The sequence below is a fragment of the Bos grunniens genome, chromosome 1, assembly GCF_055505025.1.
Source record: "Bos grunniens cultivar Pamir isolate PY7600 chromosome 1, Bosgru_T2T1.0, whole genome shotgun sequence".
Taxonomy (NCBI): Eukaryota; Metazoa; Chordata; class Mammalia; order Artiodactyla; family Bovidae; genus Bos; species Bos grunniens.
The window spans coordinates 155,257,103-155,275,961 of record NC_141165.1 but is presented as its reverse complement, the minus strand read 5'-3'; the positions used below and the strand labels follow the sequence as shown (position 1 = coordinate 155,275,961).

Sequence of the window (18,859 nt, the reverse complement as noted above, 5' to 3'; positions counted from 1 at the left end):
AAGACTGCGAGAGCTCCCCGCCGGGGTGGCCCCTTCAGGACACCAACGCTGGGCGCGGCCCACCCGGCATGGGACCAGCCCCCTCTGTTATGAACACCTCACGAAAGCAGCAGCCACCGCACCCGTGATGCTTACGTTCAATCAAAACCACCATGGAACCCAAGACTTTTGGCCTCAGTGTTTATTACAGAAACTGTTACAAATGTTTAAAAAACAATGGCAGTGGGCATTAAGACAAAGTACCCACGAAATAAGACACAAACACTGGCAACACTCGCTGTGTTTTCATAGAAACACTGGAAATATGGCCGTGTCCTCTGCCTCAATAAGACAGACAAACGGAAACACCCACTTGGTTCAAATTCTAGGTTTCCTTCACTTGACAATTATTTCCTATGCAATTCTTCCGCGTGAGCACCGCACCCTGGTAGGTACTGGGGATACAGTGCTAAGTGTATATTCCTGAGCTCACAGAGCTTCTGGTCCCCTGGGAGGGGCAGACAGACACCAGCTGAAACAAACACAAATGTGTCAGGTAGTCCAAGGGTTACAGGGATGGGGAGGAGGTAGGAAAAGCTGGACACTTCCAAATTCTTAGAAGCAATCTGAGGCTGCTTTGAAGGTAGGTTTGGGGAAAAGATGTTATACAAACTATATATATATACACATATACACTTAAAAAATTTATTGGACAGTGCCGAGTCTTAGTCGTGGCATGTAGAATCTAGTTTCCCTGAACAGGGATCAAACCCAGGGCCCCTGCATTGGGAGCTCAGAGTCTTAGCCACTGGACCACCAAGAAGTCCCTAAATATATAGAAATAACTTTATATGTTGCAAATTTCTGGTCAAGATTTAGAAGCTCATAGTTCTAGAGCAGCATTTACCCTTTTCTAACTAGAACCTATGCTAAGTGTTTATGGATGTACTAGTGGCACAGTCGAAGGCGATGGCACCCACTCCAGTACTCCTGCCTGGAAAATCCCATGGACGGAGGAGCCTGGTGGGCTGCAGTCCATGGGGTCGCTAAGAGTTGGACACGACTGAGCGACTTCACTTTCACTTTTCACTTTCCTGCATTGGAGAAGGAAATGGCAACCCACTCCAGTGTTCTTGCCTGGAGAATCCCAGGGATGGGGGAGCCTGGTGGGCTGCCGTCTATGGGGTCGCAGAGTTGGACACGACTGAAGCGACTTAGCAGGAGCAGCAGCAGTGGCACAGTAGCCAGCATCATGTGTGAACACGTATGTTTACAGACCCGTGTCACTATGTATATATTAATCTACATTACATATGAATACCTGATTTCTGGCTGCAATGACACAAATCTTCTACATAAATGCTTACATTATATCCAGCCTCTCCAAGAGTTATCAGTATCACAGATTTGAGGAAGTTTATTGCTGCTCTCAAGTATATAGTGTTTGCAAGCAAACTATTTTTTCAGAAAAAATACTTACCATCTTACAAGTAAGCACATCTTGATTAAGCTACATGTGGACCACAATGAAGAATGGGATGGAATTGCATTTTCAGGTCTGCAAGATGCGGCAAAACGGAGGGGTTTTTGTTCGAGGCCGCTCAGATGCTTGTTTATTGAAAACCACAGGGGATCTTAAACCCCAGACACACATACTCCTACATCCAGGGACCTAGCGACTTTAGCAGCATCTCTGCCTTATAATGCCCTAGTTTTCCCTCTGCCACGTCCCACAAAGGCACTGTTCCCAGTCCGAAGCAGTGTTTTTCCTGTGGAAAATCCCAGGCCCGACTGCAGGGCAGGCCGGCCGCCTTGACCCAGCGCGGAAGCCGGCGGGGGCAGGGTCCTCTCGACAGTGACAAGTTCCCAAGGACGGACGGGGCCTTTCCCAGCGAAGGGCGAGTCCTGATCTGCTTTAAACCAAATGCCTCTGGTCAGAGGATCTGAGGTGTGTTTGGGACTCTGGAAGGATTCTGCAGCAGAGAAACGCCCTGGTTGGGGCCTCCTGACCATGCGCTCCCTGAGGAGCTGGATGGAGGCCCAGCGGAGCCCAAGGTGCTCTGGAGAGGACAGGCGGGGCGCCACAGCCCTTCTCAGCGCAGCTGCTTTCAACCTCTTCTTCCACCCAGAAGACCCTGCGGACCACTCTAAATGAGCCCAGCCAGACTTGATGCGCTGGGTGGTGCCATCTCTCTTTCCTCAGTCCTGCTGCAACGACTGAAGCTGAGAACTTGGCCTCAGAGGTAGCCAGAATTCCTACACTTCCTTTCTCTGCAGGAACTCCATGAATAAGCCCAAACAGCAAAATCATTTAAACATAAGTTATAGATGCCTTTGAGAGGTTTTACATAATTTTAAAAACTCAGGTTTCCTTCCTAGTTCATTTCCTCCCACACTCTGATGATAAATAACTTGCATTTCCTTGAGTGCATGCAGGCTGAGCGGAAGCGATACCTGCATGCCTGTGAATATTGCCCCACAGTGGACAGAAGCCGGCCTGCTTATGTTAAGAAGTGACACAGATGAGCCGTGAAAACAAATGCCACCCCTCAGGATGTTAGTAATCAGAAGCTGACGATGCACATTATTCTTATTTTTCACTAAAGCCACCTGCTTCTTTCCCACTGACTCACACTACTTACTGTTTCTCAGTAGCATTTTCTGATCCCAAGACTTTACATACACTGCCACTAACGTTCCACACTCCCATATCCTAAGAGATAACAGTAACTTCTCTACTCAGCCTGTTCCCCATTTCTCTGTAATTTTAGGGATTATGCCTTCTAATCAGAAGCTAGTGTCCTAATGTTCTGAAACAGGAAGCCTTAATGTACATATAGTAAAAGATGACATGGTTTTAATTCTAAACTGTAGAAGGGATGGGTAACTGTGATGCAGAGGCCAATGTAATTGGTACGCGTGTATGCACGTTCAGTCGCTTCAGTGTCCGACTCTCTGTGACCTCGTGGACTGTAGCCCGCCAGGCTCCTCCGCCTATGGGATTTTCCAGGCATGAATACTGGAGTGAGTTGCCATGCCCTCCTCTAGAGGATCTTCCCGACCCAAGGACTGAACCCACATTTCTTGCAACTGGTATAAATGTGATTGGTATAAACAGAGAGAATCCCCCTGAAAAATCTATAAGAACCTCGTTTCTGGCATCTGCAGCTGTTTTCCAGAGTAAGCTACTTTTTCAGAAAATCAAGTGATGGTGGTATTCAGGTTCTTCTTTGAAGAAGACCAAATGTTCTGAATACCTCCTGAAAAATAGTGAACTATAATGCTGTGGGGGAGAGGGAGCAGCGCAGCGTCACACAGCGACAGCACCAGCTGATGGGAACACAAGCACCCCCAAACCCCACGCCAGCACAGGGCTGCTTACAGTAGCGTGAGGGAGACAGAGCGTATCTTCTGGACTTAACGCCTCTCATCCAAGGCAGGTCCAATGACAGGCCTTTCAAGACTTGACACGTGGCAAAGGACGCAGAAAACTTCTTGAAATTCATTTTAAATAGTGAAGTGCTTGCCTGTATTTTTTCGACCTGCGATCTGAAGACGCTTTTTCTTCCCCGACACGGACAATCTTCTTTTGACAGTTACTGAGAAGAGCAAAAAGCCCAGGCTCCCACTCTGACTCTTGCAAGACTCCCTAATGTTTCAGGGTCATTCCTGGTCACACACTGTCCTGTTGCGGAAACTCTTCGCTTATTTTGCTTCCACTGTTTTCATCTTCGTTTGAATAGTTTCCTGAATCTTGACTAGTTTGGGAACTGTACTTTTTGTGAACTTCATCAATTTCATCAGTCTCTTCTATTTCAGTAATAACGCTTGCATTTTCAATTATAAAACATCTTTCCGTTTGCTCCTCAGAAGTGGAAAGGAGTAGATTCCTTAGTGGCTGATCGGAGAAATACTAATTCAAAAGGGAAAGAACAGAAACAGATTATTTAAAAGAACAAAAAGTGGTTTTCGAGTTCCAATAAGCTTCAGTTTCTTAAATCCTTTATCTAGAAATCCTATCTTTTGACACGCGTATTAAAAGCGAGCTAAGAGCATATCCACCGCACTATCGTGTTTAGAATAAAGGCACCACCAGTGAGGTCACGCACATCTCAGTACTGTTTTGGGGAAATTATCCAAACAGTCTCTAAGAAAGTCCACTGTGCTACGAGGGGTCAGGGTGGAAGAGCGTGGTGGGTAAGGAAGGAACGGGAGGGCACTGGGATGGGGGACATTTTGTTGTGAAATAATAAAATGCTGGTATCCAATCCGAAAACATCCAGAAGAGGCACAAGGGAGAGTTAACTTTTTCCCAGTTCCGCTAAGAGTAACTTGCTAGTCTTAAAGTTCTTTAAGTAACAGCTCTGAATAGAAGAGCACGTAGAAATGACACTAGAAAACTCAGGGATAAGAGGGTGAGACAGCTCACGTGGACAGAGTGCTGGCGCAGCGGCGGGTCTTTCTGGTCCCCCGCCCTCGCTCCTCACAGTTCTACGGGATGGCACTGCTGGCGCTGCTGTACAGCTATGGGCACTTGTGCAAGTGCTCATGACTGAGCTGCACAAGTTCAGAGCCAGTCAGTGCAAATACACTACAGCCCGTCAGTGAGCCACCTTCTGGCCTCCAGCTCCACGGCCTCAGAACCTGCAGCAAGGCAGGCAGCGTGGGAGCCACTCCAGGTGCAGACGCCACCCTGGGCAGCGTCCATGCTGACAGTCATTGCTTCGTGCTTCCACGAACTGTGCCAACCACACAGACGTGCCAGCCAAAACACCGAGGTGCTGCGAGAGGAAACGCGCGTTCCTCTGTCTCATTTTCGGTGATTTCATCCACAGAATAAAGTTTTTGCGCTGGCGACAATGTTTTAACCTTTTTGGGAATATAGATGGTAAAACAAGTGCCCCAGCAGCCAAACTGCCAGAAAAACACGGGATTAAGGACACATCCTTCTATTCCACGTTACTCTGTTACATAGCTGCTTCTGAAGTCAATTTTCTAAAACTCTGAAGAAAAAAACCCAGGTCCGTCTGTATTATTTTTTGAATATCAGGAACACATTTATATTCTGTTGCAATCAAATATATTTCCCTTTCATTTTCAGAAAAATCCAGCTAGCTGTTGACCAAGAAAAGTAACCTACCTCGTCAACAGAGGAAGGAGGTTTACTTGATGGAAAGAACACATACTTGACACATCTCAAGAAGACGCTCACAACATAAATGACCACAGGAATAGAAAACAATGCAGTGCAAGTTCCAACTATAAGCCAGGTTTTGGAAGTATTTCCTGAAAAGAAATAAATGGTGTTTAGCATCAATATAGGTTTTGACACACAAATACATTAAGACTGCTGACAGTTTGTGTGAAAGAAATACAGCCATGTGAAAGGAAATTTACATTGTTAAATAATACCAATAACATAAAAAATTCACAACTAAGGGATTTCCACATGATAATTATATCAAAGGTTATATAAAAATAGCAGTCTCATTAAATTCTAAGAGTAATGCAAGAAATTAATTATGTGGCTATGCATGAAATATAAAGCATGCAGAAACCACTGAACTAAGTTGAGTATTAAAAATATTTTCTAAAACTCAGTGTGAAGTTTTGTGAAGGTCAGTGTGAAGGTCTGATTTTGACTTACATAGTCCATTAAGAAAATATTCTCTATATTTTCGCAGCAAAACACAAACATTTTACAGTTTTCAATGAATTGGTTATTTTTTTTATTAAATCTAGCGACATTAAAAAAGAAAAAGTATAATAAAAGATCCTGACCTGGTTTTGTTTTCTCACACACAGTATCACTAAAACTGCTCCCTTTATTCCGCCTGTCATTTTCAATGAGTGCTCTGGCTTTGACACAATACACAGTCAGCGGTTTCAAGTCAGGAAAGATAAAATTGGTTCTTTTCTCTAGAACTTTTCTCTATAAAAAAAATAAGTAAATCATTGATAAAATTTAGAACCCCAAGAAATCATAGAGGGAATATCTGTTTTCTGAATTCCTTAAATATTCATTCTAAGATTAACCTCTTCCAAACGGTTGGTATATTTTAAGAAATATAAATTTATTTTGGACAACACACCATTTCCAAACTCAAAAGTGAAACATGCTCCTGCCAAAAGAATACCATATAGTCCTAAGACAACTCGAAGTTATTTTATCAGTACATATCGACTTGGCTGAATTACCATTGTGTTACCTCTGGTTAGAGGCAGAACAATTAAGTGCGGGGCGCGGGGGTGGGGAGGTTCTGGTCTCAAACTGCCTGTATCAAGATGTTACTTATAGCTATGTAGCCTTAGGCAAGTTATTTAATTTCCTGGGCCCTATTCCCAGATCTATAAAGTGAGGACAATTACTACTCCTATTTGTATTAATCAGCTAGCTATTGCTATTGTTTTGTTACTGTGGTGTAACAAAACACAGCAAGTACAGCAAAATAACACTGTGCAACTCTGTGTAACAAAACAGCTGTGGCTCAAAACATATTTTTCTTTTTTAAAAAGATTTAAACTTTTTATTTTGTATTGGGGTATAGCCAATTAACAGTGCTGTGAGAGTTTCAGGTGGACAGCAAAGGGGACTCAGCCATGCATATACATGTATACAGACGTATTTGTTTTTGTTACTCATGAGCAGATCATGCGAGGATCGGCCTGGGGAGCTCTCTCTGAGGCCGTGGACCACGTTCAGGTGTGCTCTACAGCCTCTCATCCGCCTTGGCCCACAGACCATGTGGAGCTTGCTTCAGTTCAGTTCAGTTCAGTTCAGTCGCTCAGTCGTGTCCGACTCTTTGCAACCCCATGAATCCCAGCTCGCCAGGCCTCCCTGTCCATCACCAACTCCCGGAATTCACTCAAACTCACGTCCATCGAATCGGTGATGCCATCCAGCCATCTCATCCTCTGTTGTCCCCTTCTCTGCCTGCCCCCAGTCCCTCCCAGCATCAGGGTCTTTTCCAGTGAGTCAGCTCTTCGCATGAGGTGGCCAAAGTACTGGAGTTTCAGCTTTAGCATCATTCCTTCCAAAGAACACCCAGGGCTGATCTCCTTCAGAATGGACTGGTTGGATCTCCTTGCAGTCCAAGGGACTTTCAAGAGTCTTCTCCAACACCACAATTCAAAAGCATCAATTCTTCAGCTGTCAGCCTTCTTCACAGTCCAACTCTCACATCCATACATGACCACAGGAAAAACCATTGCCTTGACTAGACGGACCTTTGTTGGCAAAGTAATGTCTGCTTTTCAATATGCTGTCTAGGTTGGTCATAACTTTCCTTCCAAGGAGTAAGCGTCTTTTAATTTCATGGCTGCAGTCACCATCTGCAGTGATTTTGGAGCCCAAAAAAATAAAGTCTGACATTGTTTCCCCAGCTATTTCCCATGAAGTGATGGGACCAGATGCCATGATCTTCGTTTTCTGAATGTTGAGCTTTAAGCCAACTTTTTCACTCTCCTCTTTAACTTTCATTAAGAGGCTTTTTAGTTCCTCTTTACTTTCTGCCATAAGGGTGGTGTCATCTGCATATCAGAGGTTATTGATATTTCTCCCAGCAATCTTGATTCCAGCTTGTGCTTCTTCCAGTCCAGCGTTTCTCATGATGTACTCTGCATATAAGTTAAATAAGCAGGGTGACAACATATAGCCTTGACGTACTCCTTTTCCTATTTGGAACCAGTCTGTTGTTCCATGTCCAGTTCTAATTGTTGCTTCTTGACTTGCATATAGGTTTCTCAAGAGGCAGGTCAGGTGGTCTGGTATTCCCATCTCTTTCAGAATTTCCCACAGTTTATTGTGATCCACACAGACAAAGGCTTTGGCATAGTCAATAAAGCAGAAATAGATGTTTTTCTGGAACTCTCTTGCTTTTTCCATGATCCAGTGGATGTTGGCAATTTGATCTCTGGTTCCTCTGCCTTTTCTAAAACCAGTTTGAACATCTGGAAGTTCATGGTTCACGTATTGCTGAAGCCTGGCTTGGAGAATTTTGAGCATTACTTTACTAGTTTGTGAGATGAATGCAATTGTGCAGTAGTTTGAGCATTCTTTGGAGCTTGCTTTCCTCTTGGCAAATGTGAGAAGTGCAAGAGCCAAGCCAAACCCCACAGGCGCACTTAGGGCCTCAGTCATACCACATCCACTCATGTTTCACTGCCTACGGCCCAGCATCAGCGAAGCAGTAATGGATACTCCATCCTAAGTATTTGCTGAAGAGTAATTTAATCGATCCAACTGTCTGGCAGGGTTGTTTGGAAGACCGATTGAGACAATTCATGTAAAATACTTAGCCCTGGCACCCCATACATAATGAGTATCCAATAAATATGAGCTGTTATTATGACTGTAATTATTGATGTCTTACCCAGCATAAGACAGGATGGCAAACAAAGGTTATTGAATCTCTATTTGTCAAGCAATGCGGTAGGTATTTCCATAAATACTACCTCATTTTAAACCTTAAAAACATCTGTTTAAAAAAAAATTAAGTTGCTATGACCCCTGCCACTTTAGAGAAGAGGAAATGAGTTTCAGTGGATAAGCAGCTTGCCTAAGCTTACACCATTTGGTAGTCTGAGACACAAATTTAGGTTTTCCAGATCTAGGGAGGACTTAGAACTAACCACAATACTCAACAAGGCTAAACTGTGCAGAGTCTTCAGATAGTTAAAATCAAAGTATCCAAATCACTGGACTTTTCTTAGATTTTCAACAGAAAATGAAGTTACAAAATTCACCAACTGTACCAGATTTTTAAAGGCTGATTCCCTGATGGTAATTCCACAGGGAAAAGTGATCTAGGAATAATGTGGATTATCTGATGTGCATTAGCCTGTCAGTGGTTTCCGAATTTTAGGGTCTGACAAAGCATGATAACAGCTAAGAGTCTTTTGTCCCCTAAAAGCCAGTCTTTGTCCTCGTGGAGGTGCCCAGTGTCTGGCACTGCAGGGAGGGGGTCTGGGTTGTCACACCTGGGAGGGAGGGCTACCAGCACCTAGTGAGGAGTGGGGAGGGCATTACTAGCCCTCCTATAATGCACAAGGCAGCTCCTGCAACTGACCGAAAACCCAAATGTCAGCAGTGTTGAGAAACTCTGGTTCATGAATCCCTGAGGGTCATGATAAAAACTCCTGAGCTGTACCCTCAGAGGTTCTGACTGAGTACAGATGAACTCAGGATCTGAGGTTTAGAAACTAGCTGGGGGCACTTTCCTGGTGGTCCAGCGGTTAGGACTTCATTTCCACGGCAGGGCAGGCGAGTTCCCTTCCCTGATCAGGGAACTAAGGTTCTGCATGCCACTTGGCGAGGCCAAGAAACTCCCCCAAACCAACAGCAACTAACTGGGACCCAGATGCAGATGACCGTAACTCTTACCAAGTAAAACATGAAATGCCAATTTCTTCCTACGGAAAATATCTGAGTTAATCATATAGCCTAAAAGTTTAAAAATTTCCCTGCAATTTTAACTTCAAGCTTTGCTTACCCAAATCATAGTCATAACTCTAAGTTATAAACCTATACTACACAGTCTTTTTACCTCAGCATTTGAAGTGTTTTCCCAAAAAATTACTTCATAAATTAGCGGGTAGAGCTGATTCACAGACATGTTTTCAGACTCTTCTGAAGCACCAACACTGACATGCAGTGAATCATCAGTAACGGATTTCACGCTGATGACTGGAGGAAATATGATAGCTAGGGGAAAAAAATGTGTAAAGACACAAAGTTCAAATCAGACTACAAAACAATTGTAAGAATTCATAATTGGAGAATCACAAAGTAAAATAAAAACTACTGGCTTACTTTTCATTTCAATATTAAATTCCTTCTCTTCAGACCAAAAAGAGGTACCATTTCCATTAGATGCTCGTACACGGACATAGTAAATTCCCCTTGAGGAAACCTCTCGAGGAAAGACACAGTGGGTACTTGTGACATTTTCACAGTTCGGTATTTGTTTCCATTTGTCTGAATGATTCCCAGGAATCTTTTTAAAAAAGGCACTTTAAGACAAAAAGATATTTTTCATTCTAAACACATTAGTTCAGTAAACATCTACTGAGCACCTGTAATAGGTCAGACATTCTGTTAGAGGCCGAAGTCACAGAGGTAAACTCTCCTCAGCCTTGGGAAACTCACAGGACACTGGAAGAGATGTGTTCACAAAAGAAAACCAAAGACCGTGCTCAAGCGTGCAATAAGGAAGTAGTGTGAAGGGTTGGCTCATGCCAGTGCACAAAAACAACTGCTAAATTTTCAGGAATGCAACCAGCTAGCTGTTAAATGCAGCCACTGTTAAAAGTTACGTAAACTTATAAATAAATATGTTGTATTAAAAACTAAAGTGATAAAAATACAAAACTCATCTTCTCCTAATTGTTTTCCCTACATTTTATCTATGCTCAATGCTATTTACATCTATCGTGTCTGAACAGTGGAATATGGTGGAGGGCTTACTGTGCCTCTTCCCGACTCCATGTCCAGTGGACAGATACGCTGCTGGGAGCCTCAAAGCCGGCAAACACTAAAGTAAAACTTTTCCCTTCTGGAAGGCCAGCTGCTAGACGTGGACCAGCATACCCATGGGTCAGTGCTAAGACACACACCAGGGTTCTGAGAGTGAGTCTGAACAGTCAGAGCGGGTCTGGATAGGTTAATGGACTGCTCTGAGACCAACAGCTCCAAGCCTGTCAGTTCAAGCCCGGAACCACGGCAGCCTGCAAGCGGGCTCCCTTGTCTTCAGTCCCCCACACCACACACCATATGGCCATCGTCACGCTCCTCGAACACAGGCCTCATGTTACCCATCGCTCAACACCAGACTCCCAGTGGCTCTTGAATGCCTGTAGCAGAGTCTAAGGCGAAGCCTGACTTTACTCCATCCTGTTAACTCAAGGCTCCCTCTCGCTGCTCTCCCAGACCCAGTGTTCTGCTATTCTCGAAGCAGGTCTTCCCCTCTTGTAGGCAAAATTCCAAACTGGCCCCCAAGATTCCTACCCTCTGGTGCATGAGCCGGACATCATCCCCTCCCCCTGACTGCAGGCAGGCAGAATCCATGAACTCTTGATTAGGTTACATTACTTGAAAGGTGAAGGGATTTTACAAATGAAATCAAAGTCCCAAGCCAGTGGACTTTGAGTTAATCACATGAGACCCTATCCTGGTTGGGCCTGACCTGATCAGATGAGCCTTTAAAGGAAGGTCTATGGGGCAGAGATTATCTCTGTTGACGGCCTCTGAGGCAGCAGGCCACCATGCATTCTACAGCTGCCAGAAATGGATTCTACCAACCACCACGTGAGCTTAGGAGACACCACGAGACAGTCTGGATGAGACAGCAGACCCGGCTGACACCCTGACCGCAGCCTTGTGAGACCTCAAGCAGAGGACCCCACTAAGCCACACCTGAATTCCTGACCTGAAGTCACTGAGAGATAATAAGGCGTGTTTTTTAAGCTGCCGAGTTTGTGCTAGTTTACTACAGAGCAAAGGGAAATGGATACCTCCTCGTTACCCTGATCTGATTTTGTCTCTTCATATCCAAGCTTTCCCATGTGTGTGTAGCCCCAGCCTGGAATGCCATCTCTCGTCATTGAAAAACCTCCTTCACGAAACCTCTCCTTCCAAATGGCTTCTGCGGACTCTCCAGTCCTGTGCTCACCTCTACATTTCTGACCTCTGCAACCTTTATTGTCTGTACTCCACACACGAATGCATTTATTATCCAGACTGTTGTTGCTTCAAAACTAACACCAAAGAGTGGAGAGGAATCAATTGCAGCAGTATCGACTTCCCTTCTCCCTCACCTTTTCTCTGTCTTTCTAGTCTCTTTCTTCCCTACCTGACCTACACTCGCCTTTGGTCCCGCAGTTCCTCTGCCCTCGGTAACTGTCTTTGTGGCCCCCTTTTCCCCCAGAGTTCACTTCACCTTCCGCTTGATGACCCTCTTCTCTTCTCCCTCTCCGTTTATCCTCTCCAGTTTTCCAATCAATATAAACTACACCCGGTCCTCTTCCACTCCTGTCGTGCTGAGCTTTGCTCCTGTCTGGCTGGTCTCTACTCAAGCACAGAGAGCACAGTTCTCTCCAACTTCCTCAGTTTCCCACTAATCACTAAGGAACCTGCCAAAGCCACCACAACAATCAAGACAGTAGGAGGACTGACTTGAACTGAACTAGACCGAGTGACTGGACTGAGATAATTTCAAAGACTCATGGAAGGAGTGGGTTTTGAAGAAAATATCTTGGTCATCTGTCAAATATTCCAGACTGAGGAAATACACATGTAATTAGAATTACACCTTAAAAAAAAAGCCAGTAAGTCCCTGGTGGCTCAGACAGTAAAGAAGCTGCCTGCAATGCAGGAGACGTGGGCTCATTTCCTGGGTCGGGAAGATCCCCGGAAGAAGGGAATGGCCACCCACTCCAGTATCCTTGCCTGGAGAATTCCATGGACAGAGGAGGCTGGCGGGCTACAGTCTATGGGGTCACAAAGAATCGGGAGTGACTGACCAACTAACATTACTAAGAACACTAGATATTATAATACACCCATTTCAGAAGTGAAGAAACTGAGGCCAAAAGAAGTGACTGGGTCTCATTGACACTCCAGACGGTTATTGGCAGAGCTGGGACTAGAATTAAACACCCCAGTTCCAATGCATCATAACCACCTTTCCATCAGGCCAAATGTGTGCAAAGAACAACAGGTGGCTGAAGCAGAGTGAAAAGAAACCTAACACACTGGGCAAAAATAAACTGCAAAAGGACATTTATGGGAAAGAACTTACCGGAGCCACTGAGCTTGAAAAGTTGCGTTTTCATATGGGTAATCCCACTTAAGAACATAGATCTGGTTGTCAGCATTGATTTGTATATTTTCTGGTGAAGGTACTTTATGTCTCTCTAGAAGACAAGGAACACACAAGAAAGCACACACATTTACTCTAGTAAGAGAACAGATGGCAAGAATTCTTAACAGCATGGGCAAGAAGAGAAAAGGATAGCTAAATAATGGTGTGTATTCACACAAGGTAATACTATACAGCCATTTAAAAGAATGTGATAGATCTATATGTATTGACATAAAAAGAGAACCTCAATATATTGGCTTAAGCAAGCAAGTTTAAAATATATCTGACATGACTTTATTTATTTTTTAAAACTTTTTATTTTGTTTGGGGTATAGCAGATTAATAATGCCATGATAGTTTCAAGTGAACAGCAAAGGGACTTAGAGATACATGCACATGTATTTATTCTCCCCCAAACTCTCCTCCCATCAAGGCTGCCACGTAACACTGAGCAGAGTTCCATGTGCTATACAGTAGGTCCTTGTTGGTTATCCATTTTAAATACAGAAGAGTGTACACAGAACTTTATTCCTTAATTTAAAAGATAAAACAACCCGAAACTGTAAGTCTGAGTATATGCTAATATAAGCCTTGAGGAAACGCAGGGAACACTGTGTGCACACTGCTGGGGATGCTTGTCTCTGGTGAACAGAGTGGGGTCAGGAAGCAGGAGAGGAGATCTTTCCTTTAACTCCCTTCTACACTGCTTGATTTTAAGAACAAAGCATACTAAATTTATAATTAAAACAATAAATTCAAGTTCCTACCCTTAAACCTTAATTGCTGGCAAGATGCCACAGATAAAATGTATCAGGATGCTTTCATAATTTAACTTTTCACCTATAAACGTATGCTTTTTGGAATACTAACTGCTTTTCTAGTGACTATCTCCCCTTCTCATGGATTCTGAACAAGTAAAAACAATTTCTGTCATTAGAAAATACTTGGACTTTTACACAGAATTTTCATTACTGTTTACTTGAGACAAAAATCCCAAATAACATTCTTGCTTGTGTAAATGCTGTTAAAATGTGTGCTTTTTTTTTTAAAAGGTATTTCTTTTTAATTGGAGGATAATAGCTTTACAATATTGCTTTGGATTCTGCCTACATCAACATGAGAATGTTTTTGTTTTGATGTCTACTAAACCAACACAAAAAATTCAGCAACTATGGGAAAAATGCCAAAATTAAAAGGTTGCCAATTAATTAATAGAGTACAAGGAGATCAAACCAGTCAATCCTAAAGGAAATCAGCCTTGAATATTCATTGGAAGGACTGTTGCTGAAGCTGAAGCTCCAACACTTTGGCCACCTGATGCAAAGAGCTGACTCACTGGAAAAGACCCTGATGCTGGGAAAGATTGAAGGCAAAAGGTGAAGAGGGCAGCAGAGGATGAGATGGTTGGATAGAGTCACCAACTCAATGGACATGAATTTGAGCAAACTTAGGGAGGTAGTGGAGGACAGAGGAGCTTGGTGGGCTACAGTCCATGTGGTTGCAAAGAGTCAGACACAACTTAGTAACTGAACAACAACAAACAACTTATATATATAGTTACTGAATTGAAAGCAAAACTTCCTTCTTACCTGTGGTATTTATACAATACACTGGACTATAGCAACCAACTCTACTTTGTAAACGCAGTTCTGCTTTAACTTTTAAACAATAAGTAATCTCTGGTGACAGTTTATAAATTTTATCTTCGGGATAAACAGTTTCCGTTCTTTCCTATAATTTTAAAAAAGAGAAGTCTGTTCTTTAAAAAAAGTCAAATTTTACAATTAATTCATGTCATTCTTCTCTCACATCAAACAAAGATAAAAATAATGCTTACTTCTAGACTTGAAGAGTTTTTCCAGATAATGACGCTATACCTAAAGCTTGAACGATCCATAGCCCACATGATACTATCTTTTGTTCCAGGGGGAGAGATACTCAGTATTATTGCCTTATCTTCAGCTTCTAAATGCACATCTGGGGGACCAATCTGAGCTGTGAAAATCAAAACATTTACTATGTAAGTTCACTAATACAAGTCAAAACATTCATACAATAAATAATTCTAAGCACTTAAATATGTGCCTGGCATCTAAAAAAGGAGAAAATCCCTCATGGAGCTTACACTTTACTGAGAAATGTGGCCAAAAATCCCAAATATATATATATATATATATATATATATATATATATATATATATAATGTTATAATGTCATGCATGCTGTAAGAAGAAATGAAGCGATATAAAGGGACAGAGAAGGGTGGCAACGACTGTTTTAGGTGAGTCAGTGAGGAGAAGGCTCCCTGAGATGTTTGAGCTGAGGCCTGATAGAGGTGAGGTCTGAATACGGTGAGGTCAAGCAAGGCAGGCTGAGAGCACCCCATGGGCTCCGGAACGTGCTCACCGTTTTCAAGAGACACTAGGGGGCGCTCGAGTGCCTGGGTGGTAGAAAATAAGATGCGAGATGCAGCTAGACTCTGGCTAACAGGCAGAACTTGTAGTCTGGGACTGTAAGGTCGCCAGAACCTGATTTACATTTGGGAAAGACAACCCCAGGTAGCATGTCAGGAAGCAGGAAAGCTCCTGGGCAGGTGAGAGCAGCAGGGAGGGCTGACAGCCGGGCTGGAAGTGAGAAGCGGTCTGATCGCTCGGAATCTGTTGATGGACTGGATGGAAGATGAGAGAGAGGTATCAAAGGTGATGTCAGGGCTCCTGCCTGAGCAAATAATAGGTGACGTCATTAACAGAGATGGAAAAAACTGCAAGAAGAGTGGGTCTGGAGGGGGGAAAGCTAGAACTCTGGCCATTTTAAATTTGAGACGAGGAACTTCCCTGGGGCTGGTGGTTGAGAATCCGCCTTCCAAAGCAGGGGACATGGGTTTGATCCCTGGTCCGGGACAATTCTAGACGCCTTGGAGCAAATAAGCGCGTGTGCGGCAACTACTGAAGCCTGAGCATCTAGAGCCTGTGCTCTGCAACGAGAGAAGCCACTGCAATGAGGAGCCCGAGCACTGCGACTGAAGAGTACCCCCACCTGCCCATGAGAGGCAACGAAGATCCAGCATGGCCAGCTATAAATAAATAAAATTTAAAAAGAGTTTTTGAGATGACTTTCGGACCTCTAAGAGGAGATGCTGACTGGAGAGCTGGTGACGCAGCTCGCTGAGGTAGGAGAAGGATGGCGCTGGGACGTAAACTGAGGAGTTGAGAGCACAGAGGGTGTTGAAAGCCTTACGATTCCTGGTGGAGGCTGCACTGAGAGAGGAGGTTCAATGGCGGAGCCCTGCAGACTGAGGCCCGCTGCCGTCCAACATTTTAAGGTCTGGGAGACAAGAAGAAATTGGCAAAGGAGCAACCAAGGAGCAGGAGGAGAGCCTGGAAAGCACAGTGCCCTCGAGAACTGAGAGGGAAGGGTTTCAGAAGGGAGTGACACTCACTCCCTGGGAATCCACCTGGCACTGTCGAGGTCACGGTGACCTTGGCAAGTGGTTTTAGTGTAGTGATGGGGAACAAAGCTCCAACGCGGAGGGCTGGAGAGGGAGTGGGAGGGAAAGTGTACATGTACAGAGAAGGGATACGGATCATCCTTGTGTGAGTTATGGAATAGGGTGGTGGTTCTTGAACTTTCTGGTCTTGGGATCCGTTACACTCTTAAGAGAAATCGAGGGTCCTAAAGAGTTCTTGTTTACATGGGCTGTGTCTTTCAATGTTCAGCATATCAGATGTCAAAATTGATAAAAATGTAAAATATCTATCAATTCATTAAAAAACAGTAATGATGAAACCTATTGTATGATAAAACAATGTCTGTATTTTCCAAAACAAACAAGCCAAAAAACTTAGAAGAGCAGTTTGAACATTTTGTTCAAATCTCTTTAATGTCTGGCCTAATAAGGAAGACAGCTGTGTCTCACACCTACTTCTGCATCACCAGTCAGTCGCCATCTCACATCAAACAGCCTCTAGGGTACACCCACGACAGAATGAAGATGAAAAAGGCAAGTAAGTTTTATTAAGTAAGTTTTATTAAGTAAGTTTCCATTAGGAAAATGGTTTTGACTTGATAGATCTCTTGGAGACCACACTCTAAGAACCACCACTAGAAGGAAAGCAGGAAAATGAAGTCATAGCAGGAAGGAGATACCAGTTTAAGGGAATCTTTGTTCTTTTTGATTTTTTTAAAGATGGGAGATTTTATATTATGCAAATGAATGGGCTTGAGAAGTGAGCTGTGCTGGTAATATTTAATAAAGAATTCAATATAATTCAGCTGGCAACTTTTTCTTACCTTCTAGAAATGGTACAAATGGCTCAACCTCATACCATGTGGAAGTGTTGTTTCCTTCTTCTGCTCTTATGCGCAATTCAATTTTTTCAAAAACATTTTCAAGCTCGACTGAAGAAAAGTTGCATTTGGTACTAGTAATATGTTGACACCCAGACAATTTCTTCCAGTTATCCGTTCCTAGTCTTCAAGATAAAAAGCAAAGGAATGAATGAACATTATAAATACAAGAGTGACAAACATGTTTTCTATTGACATTAACATTATAAAGCCAGTGTGTGTGTGAGTCTCTCAGTCGTGTCTGACTCTTTCAATCCCATGGACGGTAGCCCACCAGGCTCCTCTGTCTGTGGGATTCTCCAGGCAGGAATAAGGGAGTGGGTTGCCATTTCCTCCTCCAGGAGATCTTCCTGACCCAGGGATGGAACCTACGTCTACTGTGTCTCCTGCACTGGCAGGCGGGTTCTTTACCATTGGAGCCACTAGGGAAGCCTCTAAGCTAAGGCAAGTAGTTATTTCTTCTAGTAACTCTACTTCAGTTACTGTTTTGATAATATTTTTGTGTGTAACATTCTACTACTCTTTTTCATTGCATACACAGCCAAGTTATTATTTATACAGTGGAATCATTCTAACATACAGTCAACTTAATAAAGTTCTGTAATTCTGTGGGTGGTTGCATTAGGATTTCAAATAAGCAGAGAAAGAACCCCTAAGACGAACGAGGACTTAGTGTTGGCTTTGTTAAAAACAGTTGTGTCACTTTTGGCCAACTGCTTTCTATTCTGGATCCTCTCTTCCCTCCTGAAAATCTGTAAAGTGGATTTGATTCCCTTCTGATCTTCTCCTAGGAAGAGATTTACTAGCCCTAAGCAAGACCTCAGAATCAGTATGGTTTGAGAACTTCCTCTGCTCTCCTTAAAACCAAACCATCCCTTCTGCATACTGATCTCTGTAATTCCTTCTATTACACCACCAGAAACAAAGAACTTAACATGTTAACATAAGCTAACAAACTTCTCCATGTGGACTCAGTCCATCATGAAGCAAGCTTAAGTGACTGATACTAGACTTTTTTTTAAAAGCACATGAAGAAATCAAGTTGACACTGGGTGCCTAAAACAAAAAGGCCATGCTGCCACAAAGAGGAGAGGCTGAAGTGAAGGTGAGCAACAGAAAACAAATACTAGATTTCAAAATGTTTGCCTCTGGAAAGCCCTGTCTGCCTCATATCAAACAGGGAAACTAACCTCTGAGAAGACATTTTTGTTAAGCCTAATGCACAGTTCTAGCATAAGCTCATGTTTATATATTATAGACCTCATTTTAAAGATGCTAAAGTATCTTTTGGAGAAGGCAATGGCATCCCACTCCAGTACTCTTGCCTGGAAAATCCCATGGACGGAGGAGCCTGGTGGGCTGCAGTCCACGGGGTCGCTAAGAGTCGGACAAGACTGAACGACTTCACTTTCACTTTTCACTTTCATGCATCGGAGAAGGAAATGGCAACCCACTCCAGTGTTCTTGCCTGGAGAATCCCAGGGACGGCGGAGCGTGGTGGGCTGCCGTCTGTGGGGTTGAACAGAGTCGGACACGACTGAAGCAACTTAGCAGCAGCAGCAGCAAAGTGTCTTTAATAAAGAGCTAAAGGATGGACTTCCCTGGTGGTCCAGTGATTAGGAGTCTGTCTGCCAGTGGAGGGGACATGGGTTCGATCCCTAGTCTGGGAAGTT

General features: G+C 43.5%; 1 protein-coding gene across 1 annotated transcript in view; it reads right to left on the bottom strand.

Moving 5' to 3' along the window:
* Positions 1–166: 166 nt before the first annotated feature.
* Positions 167–18,859, bottom strand: part of IFNAR1 (interferon alpha and beta receptor subunit 1) — a 30,693-nt gene continuing 12,000 nt past the window's right edge. The window contains exons 3-11 of the mRNA XM_086413568.1: positions 17,130–17,311; positions 14,677–14,834; positions 14,429–14,570; positions 12,777–12,891; positions 9,791–9,990; positions 9,525–9,682; positions 5,761–5,911; positions 5,120–5,265; positions 167–3,892 (exon numbers count right to left, since the gene is read on the bottom strand). Of these exons, the coding sequence (XP_086269694.1) occupies positions 3,653–3,892; positions 5,120–5,265; positions 5,761–5,911; positions 9,525–9,682; positions 9,791–9,990; positions 12,777–12,891; positions 14,429–14,570; positions 14,677–14,834; positions 17,130–17,311 (1,492 nt within the window). The 3' untranslated portion in view covers positions 167–3,652. The remainder of the gene's footprint in view (positions 3,893–5,119; positions 5,266–5,760; positions 5,912–9,524; positions 9,683–9,790; positions 9,991–12,776; positions 12,892–14,428; positions 14,571–14,676; positions 14,835–17,129; positions 17,312–18,859) is intronic.